General features: G+C 58.8%; 1 protein-coding gene across 4 annotated transcripts in view; it reads right to left on the bottom strand.

Moving 5' to 3' along the window:
* Positions 1 to 4,716: 4,716 nt before the first annotated feature.
* LGR6 (leucine rich repeat containing G protein-coupled receptor 6) overlaps positions 4,717 to 24,684 on the bottom strand; it is a 110,278-nt gene continuing 90,310 nt past the window's right edge. For all 4 annotated transcript variants that reach the window (XM_070602208.1, XM_070602207.1, XM_070602209.1 and 1 more), the window contains 11 exons: positions 24,371 to 24,442; positions 24,147 to 24,218; positions 22,867 to 22,935; positions 21,633 to 21,704; positions 20,180 to 20,245; positions 19,037 to 19,108; positions 18,588 to 18,659; positions 16,689 to 16,814; positions 15,648 to 15,808; positions 11,965 to 12,042; positions 4,717 to 9,153 (listed from right to left, as the gene is read on the bottom strand). In XM_070602208.1, the coding sequence (XP_070458309.1) occupies positions 7,898 to 9,153; positions 11,965 to 12,042; positions 15,648 to 15,808; positions 16,689 to 16,814; positions 18,588 to 18,659; positions 19,037 to 19,108; positions 20,180 to 20,245; positions 21,633 to 21,704; positions 22,867 to 22,935; positions 24,147 to 24,218; positions 24,371 to 24,442 (2,116 nt within the window). In that variant the 3' untranslated portion in view covers positions 4,717 to 7,897. The remainder of the gene's footprint in view (positions 9,154 to 11,964; positions 12,043 to 15,647; positions 15,809 to 16,688; positions 16,815 to 18,587; positions 18,660 to 19,036; positions 19,109 to 20,179; positions 20,246 to 21,632; positions 21,705 to 22,866; positions 22,936 to 24,146; positions 24,219 to 24,370; positions 24,443 to 24,684) is intronic.

Here is a 24,684-nt window from a genome sequence, read left to right as displayed (position 1 = left end):
CTTGCAAGTGGCCCCTGGCTCCTGCCATGGCCCCCAGGGAATGCCCATCCCTAGCTCCAGCTCTCAGCTTCTATCAGGGAAGACAGGTCATCCAGTGTCTCTCCCCGCCCACCCTCCTCCCACCCCTCCTCCAGGGCCTCTCCACTCATGTGCTTGCCTTTCCCCTGACCCCACCTCCCAGGAGACCATGCCCCCTTCCTCCACTGCCTGCACCCTTTAACAAGGACCCTGCAACTCTGTGCTTCAAAGGAAGGTCTGCTGAGGGATCCTTCCGCCAAACCTCCCACCAGAGGCGACTCCTCCAGGGGTGAGCTGTTAGTCTCCAGGCTCTGCCCAGACCCAGGAGTGTGTTTGAGGAATGGCCTGAATAGGGCCAGGTGGTGAAGTGGTCCCTTCTGGGGAATGTCCAGCTTTCCCTCTGCGGATGGCTCACCGCTAACCTGAGTGTGACGAGGACACTCCTCCCTCCTGGCCCCGGGCCCCCTGTGGGGTCATCTCCCCTGTCAACCCACAGACTTCTTGCCCTGCTTTTCAGTCCTCTCAGGAGTCGCTCCTCTGGGCCCCCTTCCTTTCCTTCTCAAGAGTTCTCAAGGCTGAGCCGGGGAACGACACAGAGCCCCCAGTCAGCGCCCTCATCTTTGGGATTGTGTGAGTAGTAATAATAACAGCAGCTAACATTTCTCAAGTACTTACTACGTGCTGGGGACGAAGCTAAGCTTTTTACAAGAAAAAATCTTTTAATCTTTTCAATAACCTTCAGAGTTTATTACTAGGCCCGTTTTACTGAGGAGACGGACTCAGAGAAGTTAAGCAAAACCTGAGGACAATGGCTGTCATGGGAGACCTGGGACTCAGAGCCAGGCCTGTCTGATTCCAGAATCATGTGATGACTGTACAGACGCTGTTCAATATTTACAGTCTCCTCAGACCCCCTCCAGAGTAGCTGTGGATAACGGCAGCTCCTCCCCCTTCAGTTTCCTCTTCTAGAAAATGAGAAAGGGGCTTAGATGCTACCCAAGGCATCTCCTGGCGCTGGGACTTGGCAGTTCTGTGATTCTGAAAAGGGCAGAGGCTGGCCCTGCGGATGCTGGGTTCAGTGATGATGGAATGAGGCTGCTCTCAGGTACCTTCTCACCGTCCCTTTCCATTCCCCGCCCCCAGCATTGTCTTGCCCCAGGTTACCCGTAGGAGCCTCCCACCCAGGCCCACTACCACCCACCCCCAGCCTATCCATCAAAGTTCCCATCCATTCCTGCCCTCTTCCACCCCAACGGTTGATAAGAGGCCAGTGGGTCCCCTGGGCCATGGAGGGGGTGGTGCAGAGAGGGGTCGTTAAAGAGGTCCGTCTGCAAGTGACAGAATAACAAGCTCTCTCGAGCAAACAAAAATCACTGGTTCACAAACTGAGAAGTCCAAACGCACTCTCAGGGAGCCCTCCTCTCAGAAGGACTTGAGATAGGAGCCCACCCATGGACCATCACCACGGCCAGGGAAGAGTATAAGCGGAGAAGGCTGGGCCCCATCCCTCCTCTGGAACCGGGCGTGGAGTCAGCCCCAGCTGAACCGCATGCAGCCCAGGGCAGTGGGCACAAAGGAAAGCCAGTCGATGTTACGCGAGGAAGCGAAGTGGTTCCTGGGCAGCCTCCACAGCAGATGCTCCGGGCAAAGGGCCTAACCTGGAGGAAGAAGGAGCAGCAGCTGCGGAGTTTCAACCACTGCGGCTGCCTGCCCGGGGAGGAGCTGTTAGAGCGGAGAGGTCAGGGGACTGGATGGCTCTTCAAATCTCACCAGAGAAATGTCGGCCCACTCTGCTTTCTTATAAAGAGAAAGGACATGCCCAAGGGTATGACGGAGACCTGCTGAACTGAGAGCCAGAGGGGCAGTTCTCCCGGACATCAATGGATATGTTTAGTTTTATTTATTTTTTTGAGGAAGATTAGGCCTGAGCTAACATCTGCTGCCAATCCTCCTCTTTTTGCTGAGGAAGACTGGCCCTGAGCTAACGTCCGTGCCCATCTTCCTCTACTTTACATGTGGGACGCCCACCACAGCATGGCTTGCCAAGCGGTGCCATGTCCACACCCAGATCCAAATGAGTGAACCCCAGGCCACAGCCCGGAACGCGTGCACTAAACTGCTGCGCCACTGGGCCAGGCCGGCACTGTCCATTCTGAGAGAAGTAGCCCACAGCCCTTGCTCAAGGGGCAGCCCTGGGCAGCCATGTTTTGTGCAGTATGACCCTACACAAACACACCCATCCATACTCTACAAGTTAGCGGTCCAGGACAGGTACCTGGCCGAGCAGTGGTCAACCCATCAGTTGACCGCTGACCTATGACTGGGCCCAGCCTGGCTGGTCAGATTCCCACACAGTCTCTCAGGACATTACCCTGGAAAATACCAAAAGAAAACGGGGCAATTACCCAGGGACCGAGGCGGAAGGGACCCCAGCAGGCCCAGGTGAGCAGGAGTTACAAACAGTCAAGCACGTAGGTAAAGACAAGGTACGGCCACTCAGACTGTCCCTTTCTCGTCTCTGCACAGAGGCTCGCTCACACCAACCGCACGGCCCCCGAACAAGTGCAACCGGCGGTGGACGCAGGGTTCACCGGCTCCGCCCGGCCCCGACCTCCTGCTCCTGCTTCTGCTTCTGCAGGACCTGCTCCTCCCGTTGAGCCGGGTCCCCCCGACCCTCGGGGCAGCCAATGTGCCCACAAGAGAAGCGCGTCCCGAGGCCACCTCGCGAACCCACCTGCCGCGAAGCCCACACCTGGAATCCGTCCTGGAGCCTGCGCAGGGGGCGGGGCCTCGGGGAGAGGAGAGGGAGCGGGGGCTCAGGGGGCGGGGCCTCGGGGAGAGGAGAGGGAGCGGGGGCTCAGGGGGCGGGGCCTCGGGGGGAGAGGGAGCCGGGGCTCAGGGGGCGGGGCCTCGGGGTGGGGCCACAGGGAGCGGCGCTCAGGGGGCGGGGCCTCGGGGAGAGGAGAGGGAGCGGCGCTCAGGGGGCGGGGCCTCAGGGTGGGGCCACAAGGAGCCGGCGCTCAGGGTCGGGGCCTCGGGGGGAGAGGGAGCGGGACTCAGGGGGCGGGGCCTCGGGGGGAGAGGGAGCGGCGCTCAGGGGGCGGGGCCTCGGGGGGAGAGGGAGCCGGGGCTCAGGGGGCGGGGCCTCGGGGTGGGGCCACAAGGAGCCGGCGCTCAGGGGGCGCCGACCTGTTGCCGCCGGTACCACGGCCCCACGGACACGGCCTCCCCCACAGGCCTCAGGGTCGTCCCGCCCATTGGCCCCCACGCCTCTCTGCGTCTTCCGGACCAAAACCTAAAACCACCCCCTTGCCTCCCAGTTCCACTTCTGGGAATCATCTTACAGGTGTACTTCCACGTGTCTGAAGGACGCACACCCAAGGTTGCCTGTCGCAATGCTGCTTGTGAGAGCAAAGATTAGCAACCCTGATGTCCAGGAGAAGGGGTAAATGCAATTTATGATATATTTACATAATGGGATATAAGCTACTGCAAAAAGATGAGAAAGCTTTCTGTACTGATACGGAAAGGTCTCTGAGCTATGTTAGTAAGTGAAAAAGCAGAAGCAGAATTGTGGGATGCCGCCTTTTGGGGAGAAAGGAAAAATAAGAATATATGTGTATTTTGTTTGTATTGCGTGAAGAAACTCTGGGAGGATGTATAAGAAACTGGTAAGAGTGGTGGAGATTCGGGACATGGGCAGGCAGAGATGGAGGAGGGGGAGACTGCTGAAAACATGTATGTTATTTGAACCCTATGAATGTATTATGAATGTAGTATTCAAAATTAGATTTATGAAAGGGGGTGAGGAGGAGCAGTGAGTTGTGGTTGGGAAGCAGACAGACATCCGGACAGGCCAACAGAGAGCAGTTGGGCCTGCTAATGGTGGGCTCCAGGCTGACTGATCACAGACTCCCGGGCTGGGTCCCGGAGCTGCCTCATACCCACAGCAACCCTCCCGTCTCAGACTCCAGGCCCAGCCCCAGTGCTCTCTCCAGTCTTGCACTTGCTGAGATTCTGCCTCCCTTATTGCTCCCCACATATCCTCTTAGGGGACACCCACTTACTTGTGTCTCTTCTGTCAACCCAAATAGTCTAGCAGCAACAGCTGAGCAGGCTTTCCTGCAGCTGGGCCAGAAGGATGGAGGAGTTTGGAATTCTGTTTTCAATAAGAATAGAAACGGTGCTGTGAGGGCACCATTTGTTCTCCCAGAAGGGAGTCAGGCACTTTTGTTGAACCCAATCAATTTCTCTCACCTTGAGAAGAGGCTCCCCTGGTGGTCTTGGGGACAGCATCCCACTGTGAGGCGAGGCTTGGGGGAGGAGATGCCCAAGGCACAGAGTGGGCACGGAAGGTTACCCAAGGAGAGGAAAGCAGGCTGATTCTTTGGGGTTCACAGTGTCGGGAAACCCCAGGAACAGGCTTGGGTCTGAGAGCGTGCTCAGGGTCTGAGTGATACGAGGCCCAACTTGTTGTCTGCCTCCTTTAGATTATTCTCTCTCCAACCCAGTGCCAAGCAGACAAAGGCCACTCACATGCGCATGAGTGGACTTGACTCTGATCCCTCATCTGGGTGCCCCAGACGCCCCAGACCTCAGAAGACAGGTGGAGGAAGGGCCCTGGCAGCCAGGTGGCTCCTCTCTCAGAGCAGCCCTCGGCTCTACCTGAGGCAGCGGAAGGAGTGAGGGACGCCCGTGTGGCTTCACTTGTGCTTTATTACACAGAAGAATCCAAATATTTACATCCTGACAATTCTTACACTTCACACAGCTGTTGAAGACGTGGGACTGGGACCCAGAAGTGACACAGGGGCCAGTGGGCGGGAGAACTGGCGACACGGAGCCGAGGTAGTCAGAGGAGGTGGGGCCAAAAAGATCAGGGCCCCCGGCTACCTCCCATCGCCCTCTCTCACTCAGGCCAACTCACTCATCAGCTCTTCCACCTTCCCCTCCCTCTCTCCGTCCTTAGACCTTTTGTTTTCTGGAAAAGGAAAGTTGGGAAGGAGTTGGGAAGCTGGAGGAGAGGAGAGGAAGTCAAAGAGGGCCCCAGTTAAGGCTCTGCTGATCCCTAGTCTTCAGAGCTCAGCGCTGAAGTGGGGGCTTTTCTCTTGGTGCGGACCGAGGAGCTGGAGACCCGTGCTCCGTGGAGGACGTTCTCTCCACGTGTTGTCCTGAGAGGAGCTTGTGGTTGACACTGTTTGCTGAGGAGCCACACAGGGGCCAGGGCGATCCCTGCCAGGTCGGCAGTTCCCAGCGCCTCCAACGCAGCAGCCCCCTGGATGGATTGCTCCCTGTGGACGCCATTTGGAGGATTTCGTTGACCAGACAGAATGCGTTTACATGCAGTGAATTATTTGGCTTTTGGTGTTGTGTTTAATCAAAGATGTACACGATCTTCATGGTCTTCTGCTGATCACAATGGAGATAACCAGAGGAGTAACATACTGCCTTGCTAGAAAGTCAGTCAAACACAAAGAAACTTGACAGTCTTATTTCGGGTAAATGTACAAGGTCTGCTAGGCTTTTTGAATAGCAAAAATAGTTCATGGCAAACACCTCCACTCCCTTCCCGCACATCTCTCCTCTGATCACAGGGCCAGCCATGGCAGATGCCCAGACCTTTAGGGGCAGACGATAGGATGCCAGCGGTGCCACCCTGGAGCTTCAGCCAAAAAGCACTGGCCCCCTTGTCGTGGACAGGCCACCTGTCGGGAACAGTGCCTGTACCTCCTAAACCTCCAGCACATGGCCACTCCACTCCACAGCCCACTCAGCGCTGGCTCCCTGACTCCAAGCGGGACAGTGGCCACACAGGGAGGGGGCAGCTATGACGAAGGGCCTGGGTGACGTCCCAGAAGTCAAGGCTCCCAAAAATGACACCAACTTCATCATCCCTGGGACATCTCAGAAAAGTCGTTTCCCACATCAGAGTCAGCAACTCTCAGTTCCCAAAGTAGAGCAAACTCCTTCCATTGGTGGCTCTTGCTCAGCCCTGGGAAACGGTGAGACCGGGAGATCTCAGATAACCCAGTGAAAAAGGACTCCCCCGCCGTGTAGTGAAGCCCACGCTGAGGCTGACCCTGTGCGAGGCCCCTAGGTTCTTCTGTCGTTACAAGGTCAGCACGTTCAGCTTCAGAGCCTGAAAGAGTCCAGGCAATTCAGCTGGTCAATCAAGATTTAGGAACCCACCAAGATCCACTCACGGTCTCCGCCTCACCCCGCAGCCTGGGCAGCCTGATGACTCCCGCCAGGATGTCCGTGAGGCGCTGGGCGCAGCAGGGAGGCAGAAGAGAAGCTGAGCTGCAGGCTGAGAAACTAGAGGGACTTTCTCAGGGTCGCCTTGGTAGTGGAGCCCGTGGGGCAGGGCCCGGCTGAGGACCACGACAGGGTTCAGGAGGAGGATGGTTGCACTCGGTCTGGGATCCCAGCCTCCTGTCCTGGTGTGACTGAGGTTGGGGTGCCCTGGAACAAGGCCCACCCTTTTCTGAGCCTTGGGTTCTCCTTTGATGTCTGCAGGAATGCCCCTGCTCTCACCTCCTCATCCTGACGTGGAATGTGTCTGTGCTTAGGGCGGGGAGCGGGGCTCTGGAAACACTCAGAGGCACTGGGTAAACCACAAGGTAGGAAGGTTATGACAGGAGAGGCAGAAGACTCGTGGCCTGTCTGGGGCACCCAGGAATCCCAGATGCCTCTGGTGCTTCCTACAGCACAAACATCCCTCCAGTTTGTTGGCCAAAGGCTCCCGTCCCACAGAGAAGGCAGATCCTGGGATGCGAAAGGAGGACCAGGGTTGTGGCAGGAGGTGGCAAGGGGCATATGATGAGAACCACAGGAAGGTGACCCAAAGCCAGAGGGAAGCCAGACAGCCCCGGCCTCCCCTGTGTGTACCGTGCCGGGACCCAGGAACCCTCCCTCCTACTGAGGGTAGAAGTTTCAATGGTGGCTGCGCCTGGGGAGGCAGTGGGAGCACATATGGGTTCCTTTGTCCCTGCACCCATGCAGGCTGAGGGTGGAACCACAGGGCTGGGACAAGAGGGATGGGAAGGTACGCGTGGAGAGGCTCTTCTGGTTCATGGGATCATCCACTTTCCCCCAGGTGGAGCACCTGGGATGGAGGCTTTCAAGGATTTGTGGCATCTTGTGATGTCAATGGGTAGCGCTAGATGGTACAGAGATGAGCCCCCTGGCAGAGAGCAGTGCCAGATTCTGTGAAACATTAATAGATATGGCATGAAAACCAAACAAGCAAACAAAAACCTGTTGTCAAATAATTTGAGGAACTGAGTTAAATGAAGCTCAGCAGATTCACTGCCACAGGAATTCTCAGAGCCTTTGCTACGCTGACATGCGCTGCGAATCTCTAAGAAAGGGACGTGGTGGGTAATATCCTCCAAAGCTTGTTTTAATAGGCTGTCTTTTTGCATGGCACATCTCAAGATTAATGGGACACAGAGCACATTTCCTATCCTGTCCGTGAGTCACGGGGGAGAGGCCCAAGAGCCTTGGGCAGGCCCCCAGGCCTTTCTCTGGGAGGTCCCCCTGCCCACTGCACCCTGACCCTGGACCTTGTCAGTCCCCACCCCAGTCCCTGTCTTTGCTTCTCTCGTTTCCCTGAAGTGGACAGATTCCCAGGTTTCTGGCCCACAGCTGCCGACCTGACAGGGGAAAGGCCCAAAGGAAGGCCAAGGGGAAGCCAGGCCAAGAAGCACATGTTGGTGACGGCCATGGGAGAGAGGAGACCAACGGAGCCAGGGGCCGGGCCATCCTGCGTGGGTCACGCTGTTGGGTTTCGGTTGTATTTATTTTACAAGCAGCCGTCATTCATGGAGGGAGAGGAGAGGGAAGGGAAGAGATGGGAAGAGAAGAATGGGGAAGACACTTATAAGTGTGAGGCGAAGGCTGACCCAGGGGGCTGGAAGCCCCTGCCCACTGACAGGCCCCCGCCTGCTGACGTGGCCCCCTCTGCCCTCAGCAGCAGTTCTCCACCCATGGAGGGGGGCGGGTTCCCAACGCGGGCTCCCTCTGGCTCCACGAAATGGCTGCCCTCCAGCCTGGGGCCTCCTGGCTGCTGACAGGAGATGAGAGTCACCGAGGGGAAGCCATAGGTCTCCAGCCCAGGGGGCCGCCCAGCCTCGGAAGCTTCCAGAATGAGATCCACATCCGAGAAGGCCACCAGGGCCTGCGTGGAGTCGCAGGAGCTCTTCTCCAGCTCACTGGCGGCGGCGTAGGCTAGGGGCCCCGGGGCCCGCGTGCAGGGCCAGAGCCGCCGCAGGTCCTCCCGGCAGTGGGGGTTGAAGAGCAGATAGAGCAGCGGGTTGAGGCAGGCAGGCAGGGGCAGCACCACCAGCAGCACAGACTTGACGGCCTCCGGGGTGACCGGGAAGAGGCCCAGCATGGAGGCGAAGCTGAGGAAGGCCACGGGACAGTAGAGGAGCCCGTCTGCGAAGATGAGCCAGGCCATGTGCCTCACCATGGCACAGTCCCACACGGCCTCGAAGTCGCCGCGCGGCAGGTCGCAGTAGAGTTTGATGTAGGCACCGGCCACCACCAGGAAGCAGAAGGAGTTTGTCATCACCAGGGCCACCGCAAAGCCCAGGGCCGATGGCTGGCCCTCCGGTGGGGCGTAGGGCAGGCAGAGGGGAGAGGCCCCGTACTCTCCCACCGAGGCAAGGGGCAGCGCGGCGGCCAGCCCGGCGAGCGCCAGGCAGCCCAGGGCCGCGGCGCGGACGCTGCCCAGGGAGGGCGCCTTGCCGTAGGCGCGGGCGCAGGAGATGGAGACGCTGCACTGCACGGCGGCCAGGGTGAGCAGCAGCACGGAGGCCTCGGAGCCCAGCACGGCCAGGAAGCCCGTGGCCCGGCAGCCCAGGCCCGTCTCCCAGCGGGCACCGTACTCGGCGAACTGGCCAAAGGTCAAGGCGTCGACGGAGGCCAGGAGGCCGCAGGAAATGCCAGTCAAGGTGTTGGCACCTGCGATGGCACCCACCACAAACTTGACAGGGGGCAGGGGCGCAGGCCCACCGGCAAACACGCTGAGGAGCACCAGTCCGTTACAGAGCACGGAGAGCAGGACGATGGCCCACACAGCCAGCCGGATGCCCCAGCTGTCAAAGAGATGCTCGCAGGGCTTGAAGGGGCCTGTGGGAGAGAGGATGAGACATCACCCCTGGGCCAGAGGCTGCTTGACACAGGGGCCTGGGGACAAGGCCAGGGAGGCTAACGCAGCCCGTTCCCTCTGCGGACCCCCTCTGAGGGAGGCTGAGCCGGTCTCTGCACTCAGGGATCTGCCGTCTGGGAGGCCGACAAGGTCTCTGAGAACTCCCAGTTAGGGGTAGTGAGAGCAACAGCGGGCATAGACACAGCTCTTCTTCTGAGGAGCTGCAAATGGGGTGAACACGAACCACCCCACCCAGAAATTAGAAACACATAACAAACATACACAGAGTATCAGTAACGCAGTGAGACAGGCACGGAGGGACGGCGAAGCAGGCTGTGCAAAGGAGCCACATTTGGAAGGAAGGAAGGGACAGGCTGGCAGAAAGGAGTGGAGAGGGCATCAAAACTGGTGACGTGGCTAGGGTAGAGACACAAGGGTGTGAGGGGCCCACCGAGAGCGACCCCTCTGCAGCCCAGGGCTCTGCTTCTCTGCCGGCGCCCAGTGGTCCACTAGGACCCGCCGTGGCTGAGCCCTGACCGGGCGTCATACCAGGCTGGCTCTCCCTTGCTCTGAGAGAGGGACAGAGACCACGTTGAACGCTCGTGGAGCCAAGCAGTATTGGGGAGGCGAAGCATACTAAGTAAGGCAAGAAGACCTCTGAGGTTTTCCAGTCTGGCTCACTAGACAGGTGGGATCCTGGTGTTTGCATCTTTTCCTCCAGGTTATGTCCTTAAATCACCTTAGAACTTTGGACATAGTGTTTCTCTTCATTTCCTTAGGCTGCAGACTCCCGTTCTGCAATGTATTGCTGGGTAGCTTGGAAATTTGAGAAAAATAGCTCTCTTGGGAGCTGGGTTTTAAATATATATATATATATATATATATATATATATATATACACATATATATTTTTTTTAATTTAGAGTGCTGTCTCTTTTTTTTTTTAAGATTTTATTTTTCCTTTTGCTCCTCAAAGCCCCCCGGTACATAGTTGTGGATTTTTTTCAGTTGTAGGTCCTTCTAGTTGTGGCATGTGGGATGCCATCTCAACATGGCCTGATGAGCGGTGCCATGTCCGTGCCCAGGATTCGAACTGGCGAAACCCTGGGCCGCCGAAGCAGAGCACGCGAACTTAACCACTCGGCCACAGGGCCGGCTCCTATGTATTTTTTCTAATTACAAAATAATAGAGGGCAACTGCAGAAAAAGCAGAAAATATAACATGGAAAAATTAAAACTGCTTATGATCCCACCTCTCAGGGAGAACTCCTCATTTCGGTATATTTTCTTCCAGGTTTTAAATCTGTATATATTTTTAAACTAAATTGAGATTTTACAGTATGTAGTTTTTAATTCTCTTTTATTAAGTTAAAATTTTATTATTCACTTCCCCATATCCTCATCTTCCTCAAAAACATGTTTTCAGTGGCCGTGTAGTTAACACTGCACCATTTGGAGGACCCGTCTGTATGAGCTCTCTTAGAAGCAAGCCCAAGTTGGACTTTGTCTGTAGGAGCTTTTTCACCTCGTTGCTGCCGATGCTTGGTTTTCAAGGTGCGAGTTCTGTGACAGTGCCAAGGACGCGGGTTTCTGTCAGCAAAGCCACCAGCTGCTTCCTGCCTCGCGCCACCGCTCTCCCCGCGGGCGGGCACCAGAGGGCGCGCTGCAGCCACTAAGCCCGCGTGCAGGTGCTGGGCAGCGGCCGGCAGCGCTGTTCCAGCCTCACGGGGGGAAGGGAGAAGCAGGGGACTGACCCAAAGAGGGAGGGACACTGGAAGATGGAGGCGAGTGAAGCAGGGAAGCCCACTGTCCACTCTGAGCTGTCCCTGTGCTGGCGAGGTGCTGTGCCGTCTGGGAGCCTGTTGGCGTTTATACCCAAGCGAAGGCACTTCTTCAGCCCAAATGCCTTAGGTTGAATTGCACCAAGGAGAAAGCGTTTTCCCTCTTTCTTTACGGCAAGACGGATTTCGGCTAAACCCCACAGGAGGCTTCCTCCGCTGAGGGGTCAGACAGGACAGCAAGGAGTTACCCAGATCCTGCACTGTGTTTATAGCCCGGAGAGTCTTAGGAAAGAGGACAGTGGTCTCCGTAGGATGCCGCAGAGAGGGATGGAGAAAGTGACCTTTCACAATTCCGTCTGCTCTAGGATTCTGCGGGTCTTAGGCTGAGGGAGTGCTCAGAAGCAGCCCCACCCTCCACCCTGAGCGAGGGGGTCAAGATATTCTTCCCTGCTTCTGTCTTCACTGAGCGAATTTTTTTTTTTTTTTTTTTGAGGAAGATTAGCCCTGAGCTAACTACTGCCAATCTTCCTCTTTTTGCTGAGGAAGACTGGCCCTGAGCTAACATCCATGCTCATCTTCCTCTGCTTTATACATGGGATGCCTACCACAGCATGGCTTTTGCCAAGTGGTGCCATGGTCTGCACCCGGGATCTGAACCGGCGAACCCCAGGCCACCGAGAATCGGAACGTGTGAACTTAACCGCTGCGCCACTGGGCCGGCCCCACTGAGAGAAATTTTTTCCCAGACAGATAACCTCTAACTGGCCGGTTTGAGAAGGTCACTTGGACTCCCCACCCCACACCCTCTCCCACTGCTGCCCCCAGCAGCCGTTCCAGGGAGAGAATTCCAGCTCCTTCCTCAGGAGTCACCAGCAGAGGCTGTCCTCCCCGGCAGGCTGGGTCCCGGGCAGAGAAAGTGCCTGAAGCATGGTGACAGACGTGCCAGGCTGAACTGGCATCTTGATAAACACTTGTCCCCAGTCCCACCCTGCCCCAAGGTGCCCATCTCACCTGGAACGGGGCTGCACTGGACACTGGGCTGTGGCTTTGTGTCCATCTCCAGCTGGAGCTCATCCAGGTCCAGGTCATCTGAGAGGGGAGACCAGAAAGTGGCTGGGGGTCCTGGTCTTGGTGTCCAGCAAGCCCCACCTTTCTCCAAACGCTGCCCTTTGAGAAGCCATCCCGACTCTCTCGGCTGGCCCGGGTCAGTCCAGCAGCCCTGCACACCATTTCTACCCTCGAGAGTAAACCCTCAGTCAGCTCGCTGTTTCCACACGTGGATCCCCTGCCTCATTGGTTCTTCGTGGCAAACGTTTCACGCGAGCCTGGCTCTTCCTACAACTCAGTGCGCTCCCGCATCCCCTTCAGGCAGCCTGAGTCCAGGGCGCTGCTGAGAGGGAGGGCGCAGGCTGCCTTCACAATGGGAGCCAGGAGTCCCACGGTTCTCCACACTGGCCCGTCCGCACCGTAACCCCATGTCCAGTTGTAAACACTGTGCGTTAAGGAGGGCGTCTTCTTAAGACAGAGCGGGGAGCTGCAGCGCGTTCAGAAGTGGGTGAGTGGAAGCTGCTGGGTGAGAAACAGTCCAGCGAGTGAGGTTGGCGGGAGTTGGTGAGGATGTGATGGCTGCCTCAGGGAGCTGAAGGGCTGTCAGGCGTGAGGCACATGCACCCTGCATGCTGTGCTGTCTCGGGGGAGAGCCAGCGCCAACGGATGGGTGTGGAAGGAGGCAAATTACGATTCAAAAGGAGAAGTTGAGTTCTTACCAACACAAGTCAATTCCCACAATTAGATTGTCCGACAGAGGGGTAGGACGGAGGCCCAGGTGTGCAGAGTGCCTGCCTGACATATGCCGGGCGTTGGGCATGTGTGGAGGAATTCGAGGGTGACCAAGACATGGCCCTGCTCTCGAGGAGCCCGTGGAGACAAACGAGGATCAGGCCCTCAAGACAGCATGCACTGCACCGACTAACAGATGTATTACCTTGAGGGCTGAGGCTTCTCGGGCTCGTCCTGCGCACCAGGCACTGCGCCTCTGAGCCACCCCCACAGTCTCATCAGCCGTCACAGCGGCCGCACGAGGCAGGTGCCCCTTTGCCATCATTTGACAGATGAGGAAACTGAGTCTCGGGGAGTTGAGTGGCTTGCTGCAGGTGTCACAGCCGGCGAGCCACAAGGCAGAATTCAAACCCAGTTTTGTCCATCTAGAACCCGGACGTTCAACCATCGCTCTTCCCAGAGGGACTGATTTGGGGGCGGGAGGGTGTTGAGGGAGCCCTACAGATATGTGAGCTGGGCATAGCTTGTCACTGGGATACGGGAGCAGAAGGTCCCTAAGGTGAGAAAGAGCACTTCTGTATGAGTCAGAGGCTGGACGAGATCATCTTTAACCATCCTCCCGACTCTAAATCTGGGCTCTGCGAATCTGCTAGTCTGAGGACATAGGGTTAGAATGGTAAATCCACTGTTAAAGAAATTCTGTAACATGTTTGGGTCAAATGGGATTTTTTTTTTTTTCTTATTCTCTACTGCAGTGTTTCTTAAACCAGGGCCTGCAAACTCCAGAGGCGTTATGGACATCCTGGGGGACCGTAATTCTATCAGAATTTTGAACTGACAATCTAAAACATGTTATAGCTTATAAAGACAAAACTCTCTTCTGCAGCAATAATTCATCAGAGAGAGACTTTTTAAGAATAAGAATTTAGTTTCTCGAGAAGTCAGACTGGGAACGATGTCCAAGGCCCTCAGGGGTGCAAGAGAATTGCGCCTGCACGTTGTTGAGGTCTGAGAGACAGCGCCCTGTGGCTCTTCCTCCGTCCGTCGTTTGGCGATGGAGTGGGGACCGCTCGTGGCTGGTCCCCATCTTTGGCTCACGTGGTTGTTTCCTGTGTGGATCCTTCTTCTCCACTTAGAGAGTGAGCACTTCCAGTTGGGAGTTCTCCCAGGCGGCAGGAAGGCTCTGGGAGCTGCCCTGGCCCGGACACCATCTGGGCGGCAGGAGGCCGAGGCGTGCCCAGAGTCCTGGCATTTCCTTCCCTCTCCACCTTTCATAGCCTGCCCGCCCTGCCCTCCAGAACAGAGCTCAGCAATTCTTTGAAATCAAAAGGCATGAATGAAATACAGGGGCGAAACCCGTGGACCCGGCTGAGGCTGGAAAGTCACAGCCAGGGTGTTAAGTAACCACTCTTCAAACGGGGAGGAAATTGGATCTGGCTGCCACGGCAGCTCCTGGCTTTCCTTCCCCGGGCTCATTAGCTCCCACAGGAAGTGGGGGGCCCTGCCCCAGCTCCTGTTACCGGCGGCAGGCAGCCCGTGAGCCGACGCCCTGCGGTCCTCCCAGACCTGAGCCTGGTGGAAAGTTTCACCTGGAGGAAGGAAAGTTTCCATTCCTCCTTCCAGCCCCTGAGGGAGTGTCCAGCAGACATCCGGGACCAGGCGCTGGACGGCCGTCTGCAGGCCCAGAGCAGCCTCGCTGCGGGCTCCTCCTCGCACATCCTCACGCCCTCCCCAGGAGGGGCTTTAGTGAACCAGGACGGGGGATCCGGAGACCCCCAAGTGCCTGCACAACGGTTGGCCTCCCTAAGCCGCGTCTACATCTACACCCTCTTACACACGCACCAGAGGGCACCTGGTTCTCAGCCGCCGCAGCTGGAGTGGTCTGAGTGGACATCCTTGGCCATCTATGGAATCCTCTAACGTGAGATAGAAAGATGTGTCCTGTCATGCTCATTTTACAGATGCGGGGACCCAGGCTCAGCGAGGTGATATCACTTGCCCCAGGCTACCAGGCTGTGAATGGTGTGGTCGGGTTTAGAACCCAGGTCTGTCTACACCATCACGAGATGCTTTCTTTACGTGTTTAGACTGGATTGTTCTGTTGAGTTCCTCCATGGATATGTTGTCCTCCGTGGCGAGGGGGTTAGAGGTTGAAGAAGAAACCCCAAACTCAGGGGCCCTTTCCTCCACCTCCTGATTCTGCGTGTGTTCTGTAACGCGGGGTGGGGGAGGGCAGCCTTCATCCGAGACACTGCCCAGGAGACGAGCCCTTGGAACCCCCTCGGGCGGCTGTGTCCAACCTTTTTGCCCCAGAAGCAACCAATGGGGTCCAAGACGGCCGTGCTGTGATGGCCTCCTCTGCGAGGCGTTCCTGCCCCCAGTGGCCTGTGGCGTCTCACTGTGGCGTGCTGGGGCCGACTGGAGGGGCAGGACAGCTCCCATGGCAATGAGTCCCTACGCTGTCCCAGTGAGGGGACTTGTTCTTTTCTGTAAGCAGGTTTCCTTTCATCGATTTAATTCCATCCTACTTGGCTCAGGTTGATTAGAAAATGGATGTCTTCTCTGAGAATGCTCTCCAGTTGAAGGGCCCATGTGGTGAGGAGGTGGCCGTGGGGAAGAAACACTCAATCTGCAAGGGTGGCCTGTCGCGGGACATGCACATGCGACCTGAAAGGGCTCTGCGAATCTGGAGGCATTAGCCCTGTCATTGTCATGGTCATTCTCTCTCCCCATGAGCCTCTGGGGCGTGGCCTTGGAGTGACAAGGGGCGAGCAGAGGCAGTTTTCTTCCAGGTCACCAGTGTCCCTGCCCGAGGTTTCCTTTTGCAGCCCTGCCAGGTCCCCTCAGGGTCCCTGAGCCTCCTCCCAACTTCCCCTTATAGCACCCCCCGCCCTGCCCGGGGCCCCGTCACTCACAGTGGTTCTCGGCTTGTCCAGCGAGGAGGCCCAGGGGCCTCTTCGGAGCCTCCTTGTCTGCAAGGTGAGCGTCCTCAGCCTCCCACTGCCCTGAGGCCTTGAAGAAGCTGGTGCATATGCCATAGGCGCAGCATTGGTAGGCGTAGGGTGCCTCCAGGATCCTGGGGGCGGGGGCGAGATGGCTGGCTTAGGAATGGTCAGGGGCCGGGCACTCAGCACCTGCCCTCTGACCCCGAAGCACCCTGATTCCCACGCAAGCAACTTCCTGGGCTTTCTCTGTGAGGGTGTTGCAGCCTCCGAAGGGCTCTGAGCATGTGCCAGGCTTCTCCTCGTTCACCTGGAGAGCCGAGACAGGGAGACGCGCTTTCTGTCCGCAATTAGGGAGGCCCCCCAGCAGGCTCAGGGTGGGAGCAACTGACCCAGGCCATGCAGCTCCGGGGGCTCCGCTCCCCGCCCGGGCGGCAGCTCTTCTTTTACATTAAAGGAGACGGGGTTCTCCGACGATCCTTCAGTCTTGCCCCAGCAAGACCCACACCCGGTCCCTGACCCAGCCCTGGGCGCAGCAGAGCCAGAGTCGTGCCCTCTGAGGGTGAGGGCAGAGGCCTCGGGCATCTCGTTGGTCTGCAGCAGGTGAGGCTCAGGCCACACAGGCTACAGCCACGGCTGCATCATCAGGAGGCCTGGATGCCATTAGCACCGGGCCCTGGTGTGCAGTCTGCTCTCCCCTCCTTGGTGCCCTGGGCGCTGCCCTGAGTCCAGGGCCCAGACGCTGCCCAAGGATGGGCATCCGGGTGCAGAGAATGGGGCAGGGAACGAAGAGGCCCCCACAGGAGGGCTGGTGCTTGGGACGGGGGAAATGCTGCAAAGGAGATGGAGGGTGGGGCACGAACCCTTCCCACTCAGTCTTGGCCACACCCTAAGCCGCTGGGCCACCAGGCTTTTCTTGGGCTGAGGCCCTGTGGCTTTCTCCCTGTCCCTCCACAGCCTCTCCCGCTGCCCTGGGGCCATCCTATCCAGGCGTGGGGAAAGCCAGGCCCTCACCTCAGTTTCGGGAAACTGTCCTTGGAGAAGGTCTGAGACAGAGCCAGGTTCCCCTTGAGCTTCAGATGCATCAGGCCCCCGAGTCCGGCCAGGGGCAGAGTGGTCAGCTGGTTGTCGGTCAGGTCCCTAGGACAGCGGATGGTGAGGGTTACCGGCAGTCAGTTGGGCTGCTGGGGGGGGCGGGGCTATGCTGAGGGTGTGGCCAGTGTGCCTGGGATGGAAGCAAGAGGAGAGGTACAGAGGAGAAACCACCACAGAGAGAAGGGGAGGGGTGGTCAGGCTGCCAGAGGCACCGTCCGTAACTCAGCCAGTCAGTCAATCATCAAACAGTCATCCAATAGTGCCAGCTACATATCAGGGACGTTCTAAGGCAATGCCGAGCCACCCCAAGTCAGCTAACAGGGCCGTCATCCCCACTCCTGCGCCTGGCCTGAGCCCCATTCGGAGCCTCTGTCCGCCCCCCAGGGCATCAGCTTGTCCGTGCTGGCCCCCATTCCCCTGCTTTTCTGATGATACAAGAGGCCTGAGCCGCCATCTGGCCTCACGCAGGGATTTGGTCATCCTCTCCATCTCCCACGGCCGGCTCAGCAGCCAGAGGTGAGGGCGTGCACCGTCCTCTACCGGAGACGCGTTAGAGGAAGCTGGGGCTCCAAACCAAACACACACCACAGACTGTGCGTCGTGGAAACAGCCTGGCCAGGCAAGCAGGAAGCCTGGGGCTGTGGCCAGCTCCCTGTGTGACCAGGGGACTCAGAGAGCTGCCTGAGCGTCGATGTCCTCATCCCTCAAAGGGATGAAAACACCCCCTACCTATCTGGCAGGAGGAGAGCAAACAGAAGCAGGAGAGGGAGAATTCTGTGAGGCTCGGCCCGGAGCCCAGAGAGCAGCAGACTGGAGAGGGCAGTGGGGAGAGGGCAGTGAGGGCACAGGAGGCCGCATTCTGGCCCTCTACTGTGAGCAAGCTCCTCCCCTGGGCCTTGGAGGGCTCTCCTGTGAAGCGAGGGGTGGGGCTGGACCATCTCAGAGGCCGGGGCTGGTGCTAGCTCAGAAGGGGTCTTGGTGTTAATCAGAAAGGGCCCTGGCTGGGTGGACACACCCTTATTAGGACACGCAAGTGGCTGGCCGTCAGCTCTCCCTTGGCTGGGAGACCTTGTGCAGTGAACAACCTGCACCACAGTGTGTGGCAGCCCCGACAGAGGCCCTTCCAGCCCCGACATAATGACCATGCAGCCAGTGCTCTGTGCTCCCTGCTTACATCCTACATAACTTAGAGGACCCTCTAAGATCGGCACCCTCTACAGTCATGCGTCACTTAACAACGGAGACACGTTCTGTGAGAGGCACCGTTAGGCAATTTGGTTGTTGTGTGAACATCACAGAGTGTCCTCACACAAACCTAAGTGGCACAGCCTACTACACACCTAGGCTGTGTGGTACTAACCTTAGGGGACCATAGTCATGTATGCAGTCGATTGTTGACCGACACATCAGTGTGCGGCTCACAACTGCACAGCAATGCTCATGCAGGCCCTGCCGAGCTCTCTGAGACCCTGGCTCCCATGTCTGCTGCCACCATCCGTGTTGTGAGGGAGTGCCAGGGCGCACAGCCTCTTTCCCGGTGCAGGGGGAGGCTGGGGGAGAGGCTGGGCATGGGTTGGGCTGAGCGGCCCTTAATGTCCGAGCATCCCCAGATGACGTCCCGGAGCTCGCAGGAGGCGGCTCTGTGCCTCAGGCCCCACGGCCTGTCAGCGGACTGTCAGGAAGACTGACGAGGCTGGAGCCCGTCTCCCTGGGACGTGCGGGCACACAGTCACACACGTCCCCGCCCTGCCCCCACCGGCCAGACCACAGTCCCGACTGGTCTCCAGCATCCAGGAGGAGAGCGACGTGGGCACTTACAGCTTGACCAGGGAGCGGAGGGTCACGAAGGCCTCGGGGTGGATAGTCCGGATGGCGTTCCAGCTCAGGTCCCTATGAACAGAGAGGGTGTGACAGGAGGGGACAGCGACAGTGGACTGAGGGGGCAGTGGTGGACTCCTAGGTCCCACCCTGGGCTATCATTCACCCGCCCCATCTGAGCGGCCCCAGCAGCGCCACCCTCAGCCCTTTGTGGAAGGTGCCAGCTGCCTGGCTCCCGATGCGGCTGTGGCCCCAGAAAAACAGATGTGGCAGCGTGGCTTAGAGCCTCCTGGACCCTGGGGAACCAGCTGGAGAAGGGGCTGAGAAGCCACGTGGAAGGGGAAAGCCCTCCTCCTGAGTGTGCTGGGGCAGGGAGGCTGTGTGTGTCACTGACCCACGTGCTGTGGGTCTGAGCCTGCTGGGAGGGCACCCTGGGCGCGGGTACTCACAGAGCCTGCAGGGAGCTCAGCTGGCTGAAGGTGTCGGCTCCAATTTCCCAGATGCGGTTGTGCTGGAGGCCGCTGCAGCGAGAGAGCCTGGATGAGTCAATAGGCTTAGGCTCTGGCTCGGCTCCACAGCCCCCGCGCCCTGGGAGGAAGAAAAGAGAGCCCCCCGCTTCTCCTGGCGTGAGAAGAAAGGGCCCAGCCCACAGAAGTCACCGGAATTAAAGGGAGCACAAGGGGATCCGGTTGCCTTGGGTAAGTGGGTCAGGAGACAAAGCCACGAAACCATCCCTGTGGCCCCAAAGGGAGTCAGTTTCCAGGGTTCCCACCGGGCCTGGCTCCCAGCCCAGCCCAGCCCAGCTCGCCCGCGGGTCCTCCAGACCTTAGTCCAGCAGAGAGCACCGCCCAGCCCTCAGATGGCCCCCGGGACGGGTCTATGCCTGGAAGCAGAGCCCAGTGGACTGGTTGTCCGAATGGGAGATGGACCCTGGGCCTCAGCAACATTGAAAGCCCTCCTTCTTTTGGCATCTGGACAGATAGGGGAGACCCCCACACCCCTACTCTGCTGTGGCCCCAGAAGGCATTTCCCTGCCTAGGGACACGGGGCAGACGTGGGGGTCCTGCTGGCTCGAGAAAACGGAAGCTGGGTGGAGACAGCTTAGAGAATCTTTTGAGTGTTTTTTTCCTTGTCAAATTCGAATTCCAGGTTTTGTCTTCTGTGTATGGGTGTGCGTGTGCACGCATATACATGAATGTGTGTTTACGGGGTGGGGAAAATGAGGGCTCATGCTCCAAAATGCAGGGCCCCTCGTTCCTTTGATGGCCCCTGGGCCAGCCCACCAGGGCCCACTGTGGTCCTGTCCCTCTGCTGTGGCCCTGACCCTTGGCTGGCTGTAATCACTATTGCACTTCTGTGTTGCCGTTGACCCCCAAAGAGCCACCTTGAGATTCCTTTTGGGCACGGGCTCCTGGGCCCATCCTCCGTGAGTCCCAGGGGCCTCGTCCAGGCCTCTGCCGCGCTCCCCACCCTAAGCTCTGGGTTCGATGAGCCCAGAGAAGGGAGAACGGTTGGAGTGTGTTTGCTGACTCCCCCACACCTGCCCGGAGTCTGGCTGGCACGCCGTCCCCTCTTCCCTACCCCAGACTCACATTTCCTCCAGCTTCTGACACCTGTGCAGGCTGGGCAGCTCCTCGATTTGATTATGAGACAATTCCCTGGGGAGAGAGAAAGACCAGGGCTGGGGGCCAGGAGAAGTGGCCCTGGCCGGGGGCTGGGAAGACCCTGCAGGGACACGGCTGTGACAGGCCTCACACCAGGGCACCCGCTTGCTCCGTCAGACTTGTCTTCCTCCCGCTGGTGAGTCCCACCCTCACCGCAGGGCCTGGAGGGGCCGAGCTGGCATCTCCCCTGTAGGGTTGCCCCGTGCAGATGAAGGCCTGAGGGACCCCGGGAGGGTCCTGGGGGAAGGAACCGGAGGTGAGGGGCGTGGAGATGAGGACAGAAGTGAACGGTCCAGTGGTGCTGGTGGATGGAGCAGCGCGCACCGCTCAACAACGGGGAAAGAGGCACAGAGGGGGACAGGCCTCACTGAAGGACACACTGCCAGGCAGTGGCAGGGCTGGGTCTGGAGCTCGGGCCTCCGGACACGCAGTCTAGCGCTTTTCCACCTGGGGTGTCGTCTCCCCATCTCGAGTGTGGGGACGGTCTGTGGGGAGGACCCTCAGAGCCCAGCTGGAGTCAGGGGAGTGAGGATAACTCCCCTCGACCTCACAGGCTGCTGGGATATCCCGCGGCTCTGTCCCGTGCAAACAGAGCAACAGGCCCCCAACTGCATGCCTACTGGGTGTGAGCACCGTGCGCCGGCTGCTCGACAAACATCTCCTCACCTCACAGATTTGTCCTCATTCTGCAGACGAGGACCCTGAAGCTCGAGACGTTAAAGAGTGAGTCCAAACTCGCACGGCAGTAAGAGCCAGCCTGGGGGGTCTAGTGGTTAAGATACTTTGCTGTCACCCCTGTGGCCCGGGTTCATTTCCTGGGTCAGGGAACTACACTGCCCGTCTGTCATTGTCACACTGTGGCGGCTGCGTGTGGCTGTGATGCTGAAAGCTCTGCCACCGGGATTTCAGATACCAGCCGCGTCACCCATGATGGACAGGCTTCAGCGCAGCGTCCAGACTAAGACAGACTAGGAAGAAGGACCCGGCCATCCACTTCTGAAAAACTTGGCCATGAAAACCCTGTGAATGGCAGCGGAGCGTTGTCTGATAGAGCTGTAGAAGGGGAGAGGATGGCGCGGAAAGACTGGGCAGGGCTCGGCTCTGCTGGACAACAGGCGGCGAGGAGTCAGAATAGACCCGACAGCACTAACAACAAAGTAGGTGGCAGATCTGGGCCTCAAACCCAGGTCTGACCCCAGAGACCACTGTCTCTTTGCCCTGAACCAGAGGGGACGGCCCGGACAGGTTCTCAGCAGCAGCTCACGTTGTCCCTCTCTGCAGGAGACAGGTGACCCAGTGGGACAGAGCAGGAGGGCCCTTTCCCAGTCCACGGCAGTGAGGGCACAGGGCCGAGACTGGAGAATGCTCATGAGCCACTCACAGGACTCGGAGCCTGGGCAGCTGTTGGCACATCCCCGGTGGGAGCAGCCGGATGCCCGCGCGGGTCAGGGTCCTGCAGGGAGAACAGAGACAGTGCTGGCACCAGGCCCAGGGCCCTACCATCCCCGGCCTCCTGTCTTCAGCTCTGGGGCTGATGCTGACGTGGGAGGAGAAGAGGTGGGAGGCACAGGGTGGGGGTGGGGCTGTGGAGAGAGAAAGCAGCCCTGGCACCTGAGCATGGAGCTCCCCTGGGACTGGAGGAGGCTGGGGGGGCAGCGGACAGAGAGGGACACAGCCCAGGGGCTCTGATGGGCAGACGGTGCCTGCACGCCCAGCCCCACCCGACCCGCCACGTCCCCATCCAGCGTCTCGTAATGATCTCCAGAAACACGGGGTCTATAGGACAGGGACTAGAATCTTCTCTGCTCTCCTTAGAGAGGAAGGATAGCCATGGGCAAGGAGTCTACAGAAAAACACCCCCGTGGAGTCATGAGAACCAAGCACAGAGTTTGCTCCCTGCGCCTTGGGGAGGAGAAGAGGTGGGAAAGAGGGAAGGCCCGGGGCGGGGAGGGCTGTGCGGGCAGGCTGGAGAGTGGGCTTGGCTTAGGGACGGAGTGTCCAGGAAAGACTCCAGCCAAGGCCATCCTTGGGGAACTTTGACTTCCCTCACGGGAAATTTTCCAGATGCCAGGGAATCTGGGGGAGACAGAAAGGCACAGAGGAGTGTGCCCGACCCGGCCACGAGCGAGCTGTGTGACGTGGGGCAGGACAGCTGACTTCCTGACATCACTCTGGTGTCTGCTTGGTGGCCCCATTCATTCTCTTAAGTGCACCGAGGGCCTACTGTACTCTGGCACCCGCTCCCCTCTACAGGCTACAATAATGGGAATATGAGAAGGTCCTTGCTGGGGTCAAGCTTCAGGCAGGAGAAGGAAATGGGTTTTCACAACCCTCCTCCCCGTCACGGGTCTGGGGCCAGGGTCAGGAACCCTGACGTCAGAGCAGAGTGAATGGGGGAAGCCCAGCTTCCTCATCCTGACCACCTGCCACCCCTGGCCTTGCGGCAGCAGTGTCACATCAGGAGATGGCCATGGCCTGGGGCCGAGCCAGGCTGGAGCCAGCAGCAGAGGCAGGCCAGATAAGGGGCAGGCAAAGAACCTGGACGGCCTTAGGCAGAATAGCTCCTGGGGGCGAAGCTGGGGCCGGAGGAGGGGGAGGCTGGAGCGGCCACTCACAGGATCTCCAGGCTGGTGGTGCCTTTGAGGTCTGGGAACTCCTGGATGTCCGTGGCGCCGTTCAGGGATCTGGAAACAGAGGCAACAAGCTCTGAAGGGTTGGGTGGAGCGTCTCACCATCCGGCTCTAATCCTCAAGATCTCCCTTTCAGAGACTCCCCTTCTCGGGGAAATGTCATCCTCCCCGCAACCTCCCTCCAAACGTCCTAGGTTGCAGGCCCTGCCCGAGGCTGCACTGTGCTTAGCACGATCCACGCGGCCCTTTTCCTACGTGGCTCAGCCCACTGTCCCCAGACAGAGCCAGCTGTCTTGAGCTCAGGCCCCACTGAGCAAACCAGCACAGGAAGGACCATGGTGATGGCCTCTGTTTAAGGCAACAGCTTGGGCGTTTCTGTAAGGTCCCTGGCTCTGGGCTTTGCTTATTAGAGCTGACGCAGGGCCTCGCTAAGTTGTCATCTCCTAGGGCTTTATCAGAACCTCTCACTGGTCCTTTCATGCTGCTTCAGACCGAGGGCTCCCCCTCCATGCCACCCCCATCTCGGCGAGGACATGGACCACACGGGGCCTGCGCACAACAGGAGCACGAGGACACGGATGTTGTGGATCCAAGGGGGTGGTGTGGGGTCTAGAAAGGAGCCCAGGAGCTGGAGTCAAGGGTCCTGGGTTCAAGCCCAGTCAGGACCTGAGAACCTCAGAATCTGTCTATAAAGCGTCTTAACAACACAGCCTCACAGGCACGGGGTGAAGACAGAGTGCGGTAAGGGAGGTGCACACCAAGTGCGTGCCTGGAGATGCTGGTTCTGTCACCGTGATGCCCTACGCCGAGAGTAACCCCAGGAAGCTTTTTTGAAGGAGTGGGGCTCAGGCTGGGAACTAAAAGAATGGCAGGGAGAAGATGAAGGAATGTCTTCGGGCTAAAGGTGGTCCAGCAAAGGCCCCGGGACCCACGCTCCAAGGCCACGGGAGAGCCAGACCTCAGCCAGGCCTTAAGGAGCAGCGGCCTTGAGCAGGACTAAAGAGCCTGGATGGAACTCCCCGACTGTGGAGAGGGCCCTCCTCCCATCTGAGATGGAGAAGAAGCCACAGGGAGGGGGAGGCGGCCGTGGAGAGTGGACCGGTCTGCAAACAGGCCTGAGCCCAGCGGGGGCTGCAGCCCTGAAGACCACACCCTCCAGTGGGGGCTGAGCCTTGCGGGTGGGGGTCTGCAGACGGGGGCGGGGGCGGAGGAGCAGTGAGGGAGGGAGAGGTCCAGGCCACGTCGGCCTTCCGAAGCCGACTTACAGCGTGTGCAGCTTCGGCAGGTACTGGAACGCTGACCTTCCCACAAACTGGATGGGGTTATCGTAGAAGTGTCTGCAAGAAGACGCGAAGTTCAGTTCCTCGGCCCTTTCAGCCGGGACCATGGAGACCAGGAGAGCAGCCCCCTCCCCATGCTCCTGCGCCCAACCCTGTCCTCGTCCCCCAGACGCCGCTCAGCACCAGGACACGGAGGAGCCAGGACTCACATGGTCTGCAGCAGAGGGTTCCCCACGAAGGCCCTTTCCGGGATGGCCTTGATGTTGTTGTTGTGGAAGCCCCTGGAAGACAGCCCGGGGTCAGCGAGGACTCGGGGAGGAGGGAGTAGAGGGAGGGACCTGAGTGTACGGAGCTCTCGGACAGCCGACCACAAGGCCGTGAGACCAGAGGACTTCAGCCTGGGTCAAACAGTCCAGGGTCAAACCCTGCCTGTGACTTTTCTCCTTTGCTCGGGAACTCACCATCCTTCTCCCTGACCCTGGAGGGTCCCCAAGGAGGAAGCTGAGGGTGGGTGGGAGGAGGA

Source organism: Equus przewalskii, chromosome 31 (assembly GCF_037783145.1).
Source record: "Equus przewalskii isolate Varuska chromosome 31, EquPr2, whole genome shotgun sequence".
Taxonomy (NCBI): Eukaryota; Metazoa; Chordata; class Mammalia; order Perissodactyla; family Equidae; genus Equus; species Equus przewalskii.
This window is presented reverse-complemented; position numbering and strand designations above follow the sequence as displayed.